The 15,337-nt window shown below is 44.3% G+C and overlaps 1 protein-coding gene across 1 annotated transcript in view; it reads left to right on the top strand.

Moving 5' to 3' along the window:
- The window catches only part of ADAMTS12 (ADAM metallopeptidase with thrombospondin type 1 motif 12), a 322,164-nt gene that overhangs the window by 193,284 nt on the left and 113,543 nt on the right, over positions 1-15,337 (top strand). Inside the window, exons 11-12 of the mRNA XM_077816238.1 lie at positions 3,495-3,640; positions 4,719-4,888. Coding sequence (XP_077672364.1) covers positions 3,495-3,640; positions 4,719-4,888 — 316 coding nt within the window. The remainder of the gene's footprint in view (positions 1-3,494; positions 3,641-4,718; positions 4,889-15,337) is intronic.

The following is a 15,337-nucleotide window of genomic DNA, read 5'->3' as shown; positions in this document are numbered from 1 at the left end:
CCCTACCAAGGCACCACAGTCTAGCTCACAGTATAGTTTCAACAGGAAACCTTTGTTGAGAGGTTCAACATTAGGACTCATAGAATGAAACTAATTTAAACTGAGAGGAGTGGAATGAAATGAAAGAAAGGGAAAGTTTAAAAGCAGAATATCAGGAAAGTTTTCCTGACCAGTGAGATGATGTGCAGCTATTTAGCTGAGGATTAGTTTCTCAGAGGAAGTGATGAACAGTGTGGTGGGATATTTACATTTCAAAGCACCACTAAATACCCTGTAGGGCAAAATCCTCCATTGGCAGGGAAAAATAACCAAATGCTAACTCAGCTCCTTGGTGGTGGTGGTGATGCATGGTGATTTGCCAGTGGCAAAATTCACTCTAGGATGCCTCTGAGTCAGGGTAGCATAAGGCATGAATCAGTACAGGGCTAATGACTGCTGGACTAGTAGTGGATTGGAGCAGGTGACCACAGGAGAGAGGGTTTTCTTCAAAAGTAGAGATTTGGCAATGACCTAGGGAAAAGAAGGAAAGGTTGGGGGAATAGTGGGTTCGTGCAGATATTTTCAATGGGAAGGCTGGGAATCTAGTCTAAATGGATGGGAAGCACTTCTGAGGAGAAGGGAGGAGAAAGGATATTGTTTGTTGTGATGGGGGTGGTCTTTCTATGGTGGACACCAGGAGAAATCTTTCTGATCCTTAAAGAACCTAGAATTCATTGGATTATTTAAATCCAAGTATAGTAAACACACGGAACAAGTTGTCAACTAAGCTTAGTGGCGTGTAGAATGGAAACTAAGGCTATCCGAATAAATACTGAATATGACCTAGCTAGACATCCTCATAGAAAGAGAAGGGGATTGAAAGATACAGTGACAGTACTTTCTCTTGTTTAATTACTTATTTAAGCAACTACAGGATATTGGCTATAATGTAATTGAGCAGAAATTGTTTGCTTCATTTCAAGTCAATTCTGTTGCACAAAGAAAAGGAGTACTTGTGGCACCTTAGAGACTAACCAATTTATTTGAGCATAAGTTTTCGTGAGCTACAGCTCACTTCATCGGAGGCATACTGTGGAAAATACAGAAGATGTTTTTATACACACAAACCATGAAAAACATCTTCTGTATTTTCCACAGTATGCCTCCGATGAAGTGAGCTGTAGCTCACGAAAGCTCATGCTCAAATAAATTGGTTAATCTCTAAGGTGCCACAAGTCCTCCTTTTCTTTTTGCGAATACAGACTAACACGGCTGCTACTCTGAAACCTGTTGCACAGTATCTCTTCTCAGTCACCACTAATGGGCAATACCTCCCATCTGCGGAATTTGGAGGAGCTCCAAAGTTGTTGCTGGAGGCTCCAAGATTAAGCCCCACTCTTCAGTTCAGGCCACCAGATTTTCTGCCTCCAGCGGTGAAAGAAGGCAGAAGCTCAGTTTCTCCCAGCCATTTTGTTATATAACGTTAATTTTGATTCCTTTTCACACAGCAGTGACTTGTAATTTTTCCTCCTCATCCTCCCCGCCCCTGGAGTGGGTATATGACAGCTTGTTGGTTTCAACCACCTGGACCTAGCACTGCAGTGGCTCCTCTCTGAGACTCTTCTGCACCCCTGAGGCCTGGCGGAGATGGCCTGCAAACGCTGGGCAAAAGATGAACATGTGATAGATATCAGTCACGTTGCTTATGTCCTACTGGAAGGTGCTAAAGTAGTACAGTGATGAGCAAATTATGGAAACCTAATAGAATAGAAAAGCCAAGACTGAGGTCATTAAAGTTAACATGGCACTTTTTGGAGGAAAAATTGTGTTAACCACAGTGTTATAGCCAAATTCCAGCTCAGGTAATTGCCCTGTGTTCACCTAAATCCGCCCTGAGATTTCATATGGATATGGTACTCTGCTTCCATGTCACCTCAGAGGTGGAGGCCTATCAGTGGAAGATGAAATTCTCATAGGATAATCTATATATTAGTTTAAGTTTTTGTAAAATGCTTTTGGGGGAAAATATGTATGGTACATTTTAAAAACTTAGTTTTACCTGCAAATGTAACTCCTGCTCTATTTATATGATTCTGACACTCGTACTAACAATACTGTGAAAGATCATTTCTGTCCATAAAAAACTGTTGACTGTATTAATTTTGCACAGTTGAGCAGTCTGCTCTCGTGTTTACACATTGTGATACAGTGGATTAGATCTTCAGCTTGCGTAAACTGGTTTAGGTCTGTTAAAGTCAGTGGAATTATGCTGATTTATATCTGCTGAAAATCTGAACCACAGCCTTTAAATACAAGGTCATTTACTATTTCTCAAATAATACAGTATAATATCATACACATTTTTCTGAGCCGATAGATACATAGAATAATAAGCAGTAGAAACTATTTATGCCAAAACCCACAACAGTTATTTATATGCAGGATGTACAGTGGATGAAGCAGAATTTAAATGAGATTACTCTGGATTTATACTAGCATAATTTAGATCAGAATTTGACCTTGTGTGTGGGAAGAGAGGAGCTGCTTTATTTTATACATTTTCTTTTGGTTTCTTTCCCTATTACAGCACCTTCTGTTGGTTAGCTGTGCCATGTCACATTTACGTGCCCCGTTTGTAGCTTACACCATAATTTATATCTCTTCTGAATTTGAACCCATCTCAACTAATCACACGCTTCCTTTTAGTGACCTATCACCATAGGCCTCTAACTGAAGGACTTTTCCATTCCATCTCCAATAGAATATAGATGGAAGGTGCCTACGTTTCTAGCAATAGGTACATACAAAATATAAATGACATTGAAAATTATAGCGTTTAAGGTCAGAAGGAACCACCAAATCGTTTAGTTATGACCAACAGTTATCAATAGAATTTTGCTGAGGAAATGTTGCTTGACATAGTCTATGACAGAATGAGGAGATTTTACCTCTTCTAGGTCAGTAGTTTTCAACCTTTCCAGACTATTGTACCCCTTTCAGGAGTCTGATTTGTCTTGCATACCACAATTTTTACCTCATTTAAAAACGACTTGCTTACAAAATCAGACACAACAATACACAAGTGTCACAGCACACTATTACAGAAAAACTGCTTAATTTCTGATTTTATCATATAATTAGAAAATAAATTTATATTGGAATATAAATATTACACATACATTTCAGTGCATCGTATGTAAAGCAGTATAAACAAGTCATTGTCTGTATGAAGTGTTAGTTTGTACTGACATCACTAGTGCTTTTTATGTAGCTTGTTGTAAAACAAGGCAAATATCTAGATACCCCTGGAAGTCCTCTGCATACCCCCAGGGGTACATGTACCCCTGGTTGAGATCCACTGTTCTAGGTCAACCTTAGACCAACAAAGCTGATTAAATGGTTTTCAGCACACACAGCTGACTAGATTTTTATTTAAGCATTCACCAGTCTGCATTTTTTTTTTTTGCTCTGATAATTTTCTGACCCTCTGTATTTGTTTTTTCTTTATTATTCAGTGGTGCTTCAATGCAGAGTGCATTAGAGTGGGAAAGAATCCAGAAATGATAAATGGTGGATGGGGCACATGGTCCTCCTGGTCTCATTGCACACGGACATGTGGGGCAGGAGTTCAGAGCGCAGAAAGACACTGCAATAACCCAGAGTAAGTTGTGTGCATAGTTCATCACCAATCCTTTCAATGCGTTTTTTTATGTAATGCAAGGTGTTGGAGATGTCTGGGTATTTGTGAGGATAGGGACACTTTTGTTTCTCACCATATTATCAACAGCTACTGCAGCAAGGCAACCATTAAACCCACTGCTCCCCATAGAAACACCCCTGTCTAGAATCCACCCACCTTGCCTTTTACAATTTTCATGTTGCTTCTCAGTCTTTCTTACCTTCCATGGAAATTACTTCCACCAGAGAGAGACGAAATCTTCACCTGCAGGATTAGTACAACATCAGAAACATTGTTTTAATGATACTACTTTGGATAATTTGCAATATTCTCAATAACTATGTGGGGGTAAAAATTAGTGGCCTATTCCTGGGAGCTGCTGAGTACTTGCAAATCACATTTGATCCTAAACCATTTGAAGTCTCAGAGATTCTGGTGATGGATTCTTAGAATCCAGATAAATGGGTATGTAAAGGGCAATTTAAAAAAAAAATGCCTAAGTCCCATTTTCAAAAAGAACGGAAACACTCAGGGCCCAGATCCTCAAAGGTAGTTAGGCGCCTAACTCCAAGGAGTGATCAGCTCCTGACATGGTTGAGCTCATGATGAACTATCTATATGTTACTGTCTTAAACAAATAATACTATGTGTCACATTTTCCAAAATGCCTAAGGTCTGGCCTACACTGCAGACATATATTGGTATAACTGTCACGCAGGGGTGTGAAAAATCCACCCCTCTGAGTGATATAGTTATACTGCCCAAACCCCACTTGTAGACAGCGCTACATCAGTGGGAAAACTACTGCCTCCCGGAAGGTGGATTATACCAATGGGAGAACTCTCCCCCATCTGAGTGTCTTTATTGTCATGCTACAGCTGCACCAATGCAGCTGTGCTGATGCAGCATTTTAAGTGTAGGCTTGCCCTAAGTGACTGAGAAGTCGAGTCCCCATTGACTTCAGTGTTCGGCACCTTGGTATGAATGCACTATTTAAAATAAAACACACTTAACTTTTGTACAGACTCTAAAGCCACAAAACGTCACACTTTACTTCTAGGCCACAGTTTGGCGGAAAGTATTGCACTGGAGAAAGGAAACGCTACCGCATGTGTAACATTGTCCCATGTCGACAAGACACACCAACCTTTCGTCAGATGCAATGCAGTGAATTTGACACCGTTCCCTACAAGAATGAATTCTACCAGTGGATTCCAGTTTATAACACAGGTAAGAAGTAACACAGTCAAATTCAGAGCACTTACAGATAAATAATGTGTGAAAGGGAAGTAAATGAATGTGAGTCTTTGACTTTCCTAAGAAAAATACCACTTTGAAGGCCACATGTGTTCTGGTTGAAGTTTCAGGTCCTATAAATAAGGCCCTTCATTTCTGTTTTTTGTTTGCTTACTTTCCCAGGAATTAATCAGTATTTATCTCAAAAATTTAAAAACGGGTGGAAACCAGTGCTAAAAATTAGCTTTACTGTTTTCTGGATAAATATCAGCATTAATATTGGGGGCTGGGAGGACAGGAAAAAAGCAACAAATAAAGACAATTAATGGTTTCATAAGCAATAAACTCCTATCGCTAATCTCCATTCCAAAAATTAAACTTCTTTCTAAAAACAGTTTACAACTGGTGACCTGTGCAGTTACACTTAATATAGCTCACTTAACCGTTTCCCTGCCATTGTGGGGCCTTGAGCACGGGTGCACCTCTGTCCTTTCTATCCACTGCCAGTTGAATGCAACTGTCCAGTCTCCTGGAGCTGTAATACTTTGGTCTAGTTGTGGTTGTTGGGTTGACTGTGCTGGGTGCAGATGTTGGTGGCCTGTGGTATACAGGAGATCAGACTAGTTGAACTGGGGTGATCCCTTCTGGCTTTGAACCCCACAACTCTGTAAGGGGCTTCAGTATGAATTGCGAAAGTCCTGGGTGACGTAGGCTCTCAGTGGTTTTTTTCAAAGTATCTTTTTCATGGCTGGGACAGGATGCCCAGAACCCAGTTATGAAGGGGAGGAGGGAGCACCCAGTACTCTCAAGAAGAGCAAGCAAGGAGGTGCCCAGCACTCAGGGAGGGAAGGGCATGGGGAGAAGAAGGGGTGCCTGGCACACACAGTGGGAGTGGGTCAGGGGGGCCAGTACTCCCAGATTCAACCTCCATTCCCAGTGTCCTGTCATTACATCAGTCCATGGTCTTGGCAGGCTCCCTGCCCATCTCATTCCACCACTCCACAGCTGCAGCAGCCATCAAGTGCAGTTACCCCGTCCTGCACATTGCCGACTGGCAGGGAGTCTGCAAGTGGGGAACTGGGTCTGGGGAATTCGAACAGGCAAAAAAATCTGAAAGCAGTTAGTGATCAGGAGCCATCTCTACTGTTAGCGCTGGACTTCAAAAGCCTATCCAGCAAGAATTACCAACATTACTTGTTCCTTCACCTAAGAACAATAAACTGTTTAGAGAAGTTACGTTCAAAGGTTGACACTTTGCTTTAACTTTAGATATACTTCCTGTCAGTAGCATTTGTCATCAAATTTACTGTGTGTTTAATGCTTGACAGCTATGAATAAACTTCTTAAATATCACCTAGTGTCACACTCATTGAATAAATATACTGCAGAAGATAAGATTGGAACAAGCAGTAGTCCAGGAAAGCATTATCAAAGTGGTTTCCTTAGCTTGAACGAAGAAAATAAGGGTGATTAGGTATCTTATGAAAGAGTTTGTCAATAAAAACAAACCACAATAAACACAAAGCACTTGGGGCCTGACACAAAAACTACATACATTCACAGGTCACATTATGCAATTTCTTATGTAAGAAAACTGAAATTCTGTTCCATTTTGTTATGCACAATGTGTACATTCAATAGAATCTGGATATATCACCCACTTGGTGAAAATGGACACACAGGGCCAGTGCTTGTGGAATTTTGGGAGAGAATTATTTTTTACTGTTCCAGTGTACATGCATGAAGTATGTTCTTGTTTAAAAAAACTCTTAATTCATCTGAATCTAATTCAGTTTTTCATGGAACAATTAAAGGCACATCTTTTGACTACATCCCTCCAAATCCCAAGTTTCTATCACCTTCCGCTGAGGTGTTTTTTAAAAAGTCACCAAAATTTTCTCTTAGCAGAGAAACTGTCTTTTATTTCACTCCTTCTTTACTTGAAAATGATTCAATCATTTCTGATGGAAGTGTCTGGAATAAAGGTGCTCCCTCACTGAGAGCAAGCATACTCACATGCAGCTGTGATGCTATCTAAAGGGGAAGGTGACTGCCTACAATAATATGGTCGCCTCTTTCACAAAATTGTGATAAAACTTGTCCAAAGTATGCCTCGCTATAATCTGCTGAGTATTATTATCTTGTTATAATATGTGTATCGACACTCCGTATGGAGCCCTGAAATTGTGGTATATGTATATAACTCCAACATACAGTGAGGCTGAGAAACGCCCATAGGTGAGCTCTTCAGGAATAACAACGGAATTGTAAATGAGCCGCTGCATGCCATTCCCGAAGACACCGCAAACGGCACGTACACAGAAGTTGCAAGCAAAAATTTGCAGTCCATCTGAAGAACTGATGGGAAAGCACATACGCCAGGGAATTGCTTGACCCCATGACACAGCAAGGATTTTCCAGCCAAAAAGGGTCAAGATTTAAAAAGGGAGAACAAAGGCCCCTGGCCACCTCTTTCGTATTCCGTCTTTGGACTGGTGAATTCTGACAGGGTAAATTTTGAACCAAGGACTGAGGTCCTCAAAACTATTTGGGCAACCCAGAGAGACTTACAGAAAACTAGCGCATTTAACATCCCTGCTATCATTTTGAATGTACAAACTCAAATTCACCTTTAACATATTTTACCTGCTTTAACCTCTAATTCTCATTTCTTTTTCTTAGCTAATAAATCTTTAGTTAGTTTACCAAAAAAATTTGGCTGACTGCATTGTCTTTGGTTTGAGATCCAGAGCATTCATTGACCTGGGGGTAAGTGACCGATCCCTTGCAGCTAGAAGTACCTAATATGTGATGATTTTTTTTATTTTAATAATCTTTCATCACAGAAATCCAATTTGTCTTGGTGGTAGCATAGGCTAGAGTGTCTAAGGGGACTGTCTGTGGCTCCATGATAAGCTAGAATAGTGATCCAGGAGCACACATTTGTGGCTTGTTTGGTTAAATCTAATTATAGAATATACCACCAGTTGGGAGTGTCTGCCCTGTTTTCTGACAGTCTGTCCTGAGATTGGCCTCTAAATTGTGAGCCATGTATCAGGCACCATGACAATTTGGTGTACTTGGCAGGATTCACATGCCACAGGTCAATCGGGCTTTAAGATCAGAACCCAATACTATTTGATGTTAAAATTTGATATTGAGAGTTTTAAGGTTTAAAGATTAGTTACAATGGATGATTTACAATCATATGAGAGTCTTCACACAAAAGAGCTTAAAAATCATCTAAAGAAAGGGGGATAACCATTAAGAAGGATACCCCAGATCAGGAACTGAGAACTATGCTCATGGACTATGACCAAAAAGCAGTGCCTGAGCAACCCCATGCCCCAGATGCAGAAGCGATCCATATGTAGATGCTGGCAACCGAGCAACAACATGAGCATGAAATTAAAATGATGGAACTCTGAATGAGGAAGAAGCAAGCAAGCAATGATATGGAAAGAAGGATGCCCACCAAAGGTGCCCAGATGGCTGAGATGGAGAAGGAAGCTGAGGAGACAGCCAAGGAAGCCCAACTGAAGTGCATGGAGCAGCTGGAAGCTAAGAAAGAAGCACATCAGAGAGAGGCGGAAGCTCTCACACTGCAGCTCTACATCCTGGACAAGCAAAAAGAATAGCCGCCTCAGCCTTGGGATACATCCTCCTCTCAACAGCAGGGAATGGGAAAAAGCCTGCCCAATTTATCGTGAATCTGATTGCATAGAGGAATTCCTATCCACCTTTGAGAGACTGTGTGAAATCCACAAGATTCCAGAGGAGAATTGGATGCCAATCTTTTTAACCAGATTGACTGGAAAAGCCAGACAAGTATTTAATTAAATGAAGAGGGAAGATGCTATGGTGTATAAGAGCTTTAAAGAAGCTGTATTAAAAAGGCTTAAAATCACCCCTGAGTCTTATTGTTTAAAATTGAGACATCTTAAAAAGTCTGACAATATAACTCATGTGGAATATGTGCATAAACTGCGTAGTTATGTAAAAAAAATAGGGGTGGGTGGTGATGGCAGCTTTGATAAGCTGTTACATTTAGTGACGCAAGAGCAGTTATTATGGGTGGTCACCAGTGATGTCAAAGCAGCCGTTTGTGACAAAAAAACCTTCCACGGTTTTGATGGCAGCAGAAATTGCTGATGAGTATGTTGTGTCAAGGGCTCGAGAGCGGTGAAATCTCCAGTTTACAAGGGAGGAAGAATTTAAGAATAAACCTAACCCCAACTGTGTTAAAAAACCTCAAGGGAGCCCAGATTTTAAAGCCTCTTACCCTAAGGGGAAGCCAGTTGTTTGCCATGAAGGTGGGATCCCTGGCCATATAAAGTCAAATTGCTCAAAGGTCACAACCTGCACCCGCAACCCCTCTTGTGGGTTCCAATGCTACCAGTATAAGTGCTAATGCTACCACATTAGCCACAGAGGAAATTGTGGGAGAGGAAAATGGCCTCCTGAATGATATTAGAACTGAGTCGTGGGATGATAGTGAACAATTCAGTAAGAGTGTAAAAGTAAATGGGGTTGAATGTACCGGGTGGAATGATAACTGCATCTCATATTACTTTGGTTAAAGAAAGTTTTGTGAGAAAAGATAAATTGCCTGGCTGAAGTATAAATCTCCAAGCTTTGGCTGAGTTTTCAATGACCGTGCCTCTGGCTAAAATCCACCTGAGTGGAAAAAATTTAAGGATGATATTGTAGCTGGTATTAGGAATTTGCTACCTGCTGATATGTTGATAGGTAATGACATTGTAACTGTTATGACAACCTGATTGGACACTAGCATGGATCTGATTCCTCTACTTTGCCTGCTGTCAGTGAGGTGAGCTGGAGGTGAGGGGGAATTTCCCCCCCGAGCTATTGTTTGTTGAGAATAGCAGCTTGCCAGCTGAGGAAGGAGCTGAGGATTCTTTTGTACCGGAGACTGTTCCGGGTTTAAGTGAAACACCGAAAGAATTTATATCTGCTCAGTCAAGTGATACTACTTTGGAACAGACTAGGATTGCTACACAGGATCAGACGCCTCCTGGGGAAGGAAAGGTCAGTTTTATTTATTCAAAATGGTGTATTATTTGGGGAAGCTCCTTCTGGAAAAAAGCAGCTTCCTGAAGAAGTGTGCAAGCAAATAGTTGTGCCTGAGAGGTATAGGAGAGTTTTGCTTTATTAGCTGATGATGGGCCATTTGCGGGTCATCTAGGAGTGGAGAAAACTTGTGACCCGCTGAAGCGAAACTTTTACTGGACGCATAAGTTTCAGACAGCTAAAGGTTATTACAGAAGCTGTAACTTGTGTCAGAAGCTAAGGGCTTAAAAGAGACATTGTAAGGTGCCTGGGATGGGGTGTACGTGCCCCGCACTTGACGAGGAGGCGTTAATATCACACTGTAGGCTGAGGAAGATGCTCCAATTGGAACAGCAGTATAAAAGAGAGTAGCACAGGTCAGTCTGGGCTGACTGCCGAGGAAGGAGGATGTATGCTGCAGGTTCCTGCCTGGGAGCTGCTGGAGCCCAAGACCAAAAAGGCCAAGCCCGCCAGGATCTGGACAGATACTCAGCTACCCCTGGACACCCAGGAGATGGTGGAACCACTGGGAGCTTCACAGGCCAGAGATTCAGGAGATCCAGAGATCATGCCACTGGAAGACGTGGTAGGAAGTAGCCCAGGGGAATTGGACATTGGTCTGGTTGTAGAACTGAGCAATAAGTTAACGTGTTTTTTGGTCGTTTCCCCGCTGATCCAGTGGTGAATATGCTTGGCACTGACAAGGCCCTGGGCTGGGACCTGGTGGAGCAGGGAGGGTCCAGGCCCTCTACCCCGGTCACCATCCCTCTGGTGGTGGCCAATGCCTTCTGGCTATTAGGCCACACAGCCTTGCTAAGAAAGGCAGCTGTTTTGACTCTGGCCACTAGGCCACAGAACCTTGCAAGAGAAGGTAGCTGTATTGACTTTGGGTGCTAAGCCACACAGCCCTGGTAAGGAAGGCAGCTGTAATGACTCTAGTCCAGAGGTGGGCAAACTACAGCCCGAGGGCCGCATCTGGCCATCCAGACATTTTAATCTGGCCCTTGAGCTCCTGCCAGGGAGCGAGCTCAGTGACTTGCCCTACTCTGCGCAGCTCCCACAAGCAGCAGCATGTCCCCCGACCCCCTCCCGGTGCCTATGCATAGGGGCAGCCAGGGGGCTCCACACACTCCTCCTACCCCAAGCGCTGCCCCCACAGCTTCCATTGGCAAGGAACCGCAGCCAATGGGCACTGCAGGGCGGCGCCTGCGGACAGGGCAGCACGCAGAGCTGCCTGCCCGCACCTCCGCGTAGGAGCCAGAGGGGGAACATGCCGCTGCTTCTGGGAGTTGCTTGAGGTAAGCGCCGCCCGGAGCCCACACCCCGACCCTCTCCCACACCCCAACCCCAGCCCTGATCCCCCTCCTGCCCTCCAAACCCCTCAGTCCCAGCTCTGAGCACCCTCTTGCACGCTCATACCCCTATCCGCACTCCTGCCCCAATCCGGAGCCCCCCCAACCCCACACCCTGAACTCCTAATTTCTGGCCCCACCCCCAGCTAGAGCCCTCACCCCCTTCCATATCCAACCCCCAATTTCGTGAGCATTCGTGGCCCGCCATACAATTTCCATACCCAGATGTGGCCTTCGGGCCAAAAAGTTTGCCCACCCCTGCACCTGTCATTAGGCTGCACAGCCCTGTGAGAGAGGGCATCTATGTTGACTCTGGCCACTAAGTTGTGCAGCCCTGTGAGAGAGGGGAGCCGTTTTGACTCTGGCCATTAGGTCGCACAGACCTGTGAGAGAGGGCAGAACTATTGACACTGGCCACTAGGCAACATAACCCTGTGAGGGAGGGCGACCCTTTTGATTCAGACCTCTATGCCAAACTGCCTTGAGTTTAAGGGCAGTCAGCTAGACTTAGCTAGGGGGCTGCAAGGGGGGGGCAGAGGGATGTACTCGCCCCACAACAACCTTTATCTATTATTGGGGAGGCATTTGCCAGAGAGTCTGTGGATTTTGTGGGACCTTTCCCTAGACCTTCCAGGAATGGAAAGAAATATATACTGGTGGTGGTAGATTCAGCTACTGGGGACCCCGAGGCTACAGCATTGTGTAATATTGAAGCTTAAGTGGTAGCTACAGCTTTATTCACTCCTATTTTCAGCAGAGTAGCTTTTCCCAGAGAGAATTTAACAGACTGTGGTACAAATTTTATGTCTGTTGTCTTTAAGAAGTTGTGGAAGTTATGCAGGGTGAAGCATATAAAAGCTGCGTCCTACCACTCAGAAACTAATGGAGCATTAAAAGCCATGCTTAGGATGTATGTATCCAGGCATGAGGGGAACTGGGATCTGTTGCTCCCCTTGTTACTGTGTGCATACAGAAGTGTACCCCAAGAATCTACTGGCTTTGGTCTCTTTGATCTCCTGTATTAGAGGCAGGTCAGAGGACCCTTAAATTTAATTTGTGATTCTTAGGAGGGCAGTACTGAGGAAACTGAACAGCCAGTAGGAGAATGTGTTTGCCCGTTTAAGGGAAATTTGCAAGTTATGATGGATTTGGTGCAACAAAATCTTAAGAAAAGTCAGGAAAGTCAGAAAGCTTGATGTGACAGACATATAAAAGAAAGATTGAAATTGGAGATATGGTGCTCCTACTAATTCCTGTGAGGAAGAACAAAATGTAAGATTTCTGGAAAGGGCTCTTTGAAGAAGTAAATGAAGTTGCATATAATGTCAGAAAGCCCCATGGCAGGGGAACCATGGAGACAGTACACATCAATAGGTCACAGACTTACCATGAAAGGGAGTTAGCTGTCAATATGATTTGTTGTGCTAATGAAGAGAGGTTGTCTATTCCCTTAATTGATTTGGTCAGGGAAAGCCAGGAGGAAACTCCACTAGGGAGCATTGAATTTTGGGAGAGCTTAACTCTATCCCAAAGGCAGGAAATGCTGGCCATGACTACACTGCCAGTTATGTTGGCAAAACTTACATCACTCAGGGGTGTGAAAAAACACATCTCTGAGCAACGTTAGTTTCACCAACATAAGTGGTAGTGTGCACAGCACCTCTCCCGCCAACATAGCTACTGCTGCCCGTTGAGGTGGTTTTATTATGTCAGCGGAAGGCTCTCTCCTGTCAGCATAGAGTGATTACATGAGCGATCTTACAGCAGGGCAGCTGTATAGTACAGCTGTGCTGCTATAAACTCGCTAGTGTAGACATGGCCACATGTTTAACTAACAAGATTGTGCATTCCATTTACACATAGGGCCTCACCCAGCTCCTAGCGGGGCATACCAGGCCAAGGGGGAACTGCAGAGACCGATCAAAGAAGAGGTGGAAAGCATCCTAAAAATGGGAATAATCACTGAATCAAAAAGCCCATGGGTTTCCCTTCTTGTAGTGGTAGCTAAAAGGGATAAAACCATGAGGTTTTACATGGATTATAGGGAAAAAATGTTATCACCCAGCCTGATCCATATCCCATACCCCAAACAGAGGACTTATTGGACCAGTGGGGGGGGCGTGTTACAAAATTCATAACTTGTGGGTATTTGCAAATTCCCTTAGATCCACTTTCCTAGTGGAATCTGGACTGTATGAATTTAAAGTTTTTGCCTTTTGGATTGATGAATTCCAGAGTGATCTTTATGCAGTTTATTAATGAGGCGCTGCATAGGTTACAAACGTTTGCTCGAGCCGAAGTAGATGACTTGACCATTTTCCGTAGCACCTGGCAAGACCACCTGTACCATGTAGGTGGGCAAACTTTTTGGCCCGAGGGCCACATCTGGGTATGAAAATTGTATGGCAGGCCATGAATGCTCATGAAATTGGGGGTTGGGGAGTGAGAGGGGGTGAGGGCTCTAGCTGGGGGGGGCAGGCTATGTGGTGGGGCCAGAAATGAGGAGTTCAGGGTGCGGGGAGGGGGGTTTCCAGACTGAGGTGGGGGGTTGGAGTGTGGGGGGGATTGAGGGCTCTGAATGGGGGTGTGGGCTCTGGGGTGAGGCTGGGGATGAGGGGTTGGGGTGCAGTAGGGTGCTCAGAGCTGGGACTGAGGGGTTCGGAGGGTGGGAGGGGGATCAGGGCTGGGGTTGGGGCATGGGAGGGGGTCAGGGGTGGAGGCTCCGGGCAGCGCTTACCTCAAGCAGCTCCCAGAAGCAGCAGCATATCCTCACTCTGGCTCCTATGTGGAGGCGCAGCCAGGTTCCTGGCCAATGGGAGCTGCAGAGGCAGCGCTTGGGGCAGTGGGAGTGTGCGGAGCCCCCTGGCTGCCCCTGTGCATAGGCACCAGAGTGGGGACATGGCACTGCTTGTGGGAGCTGCACAGAGTGGAGCAAGTCCCTGACCCCACTCCCTGGTGGGAGCTCAAGGACCAGATTAAAATGTCTGGAGGGCTGGATGTGGTCCCTGGGCCGTAGTTTGCCCACCCCGATGTAGGTGTTGTGCTGCAAACACTAAAAGAAGTCAACCTCGCTGTTAAAGTCTCCAAATGCAAAATGGGGGCTGCAGAGGTATCTTATCTGGGACGCAGGTGGGCAGTGGGCTGGTCTGCCCTGACACCTTAAAAGTAGAGGCCGTTGAAAGCTGGTCTGCCCCTAAAACAAAGAAGCAGGTCCAATCCTTTATTGGTCTGGGCAACTATTACTGTAGGTTTGTAAATATTGTTGTGACCTCCCATCACAGACCTTATAAAAGGAAAACTGGACAAGGTGGTATGGACAGAGGCCTGTGAGAGAGGCTTCCAAAATATAAAAGATGCTTTGTCTAAGGAGCCTGTTTTAGCCAGTCCTGATTTTAATAAACCATTCCTGCTGTGTACAGGTGCTTCTAATATTGGTTTGGGTGCTGTACTAATGCAAGATGCAGAAGGGGGTAAAAGACACCCCATTGCATACTTACGTGAAAAACTGACCCCAACTGAGCAAAAATATGCCACGATTGAGAGAGAATGCTACACCGTAGTCTGGGTTGTTAAACACCTTAAACCCTATCTGGGTAACAAAAAATTCACTGTATTACGTGACCATGCCCCTTTGATTTTGCTGCACAAAGCTAAGGGAACCAAATCAAGGTTACTCCACTGGAGTTTAGCCTTGCAAGAGTTTGACATGGACAAAGTTCATAACAAGGCAAAGGAAAATGTAGTTGCTGATGCATTGTTGAGAATGGAGGAACCCTGAATTGTGTTCAGGAGTGTCAGTGGTGTCCATTCCTACATCTGTTTTGCGTTGTCTAAAGGGGAAGGTGATCTGCGGAAGTAAAGAAACAGATTGATAGAGCCAGAAGAGTTCCCAGAAGTTACCTACTACAGGACAGGCCTAACAAAGAAAATAACAGAACGCCACTAGCCGTCACCTTCAGCCCCCAACTAAAACCCCTCCAACGCATTATTAAGGATCTACAACCTATCCTAAAGGATGACC

Source organism: Eretmochelys imbricata, chromosome 5 (genome assembly GCF_965152235.1).
Source record: "Eretmochelys imbricata isolate rEreImb1 chromosome 5, rEreImb1.hap1, whole genome shotgun sequence".
In the NCBI taxonomy this organism is placed as follows: Eukaryota; Metazoa; Chordata; order Testudines; family Cheloniidae; genus Eretmochelys; species Eretmochelys imbricata.
Note: the sequence above shows the minus strand (reverse complement) of the source record. Positions and strands in the feature narration are given on the sequence as shown.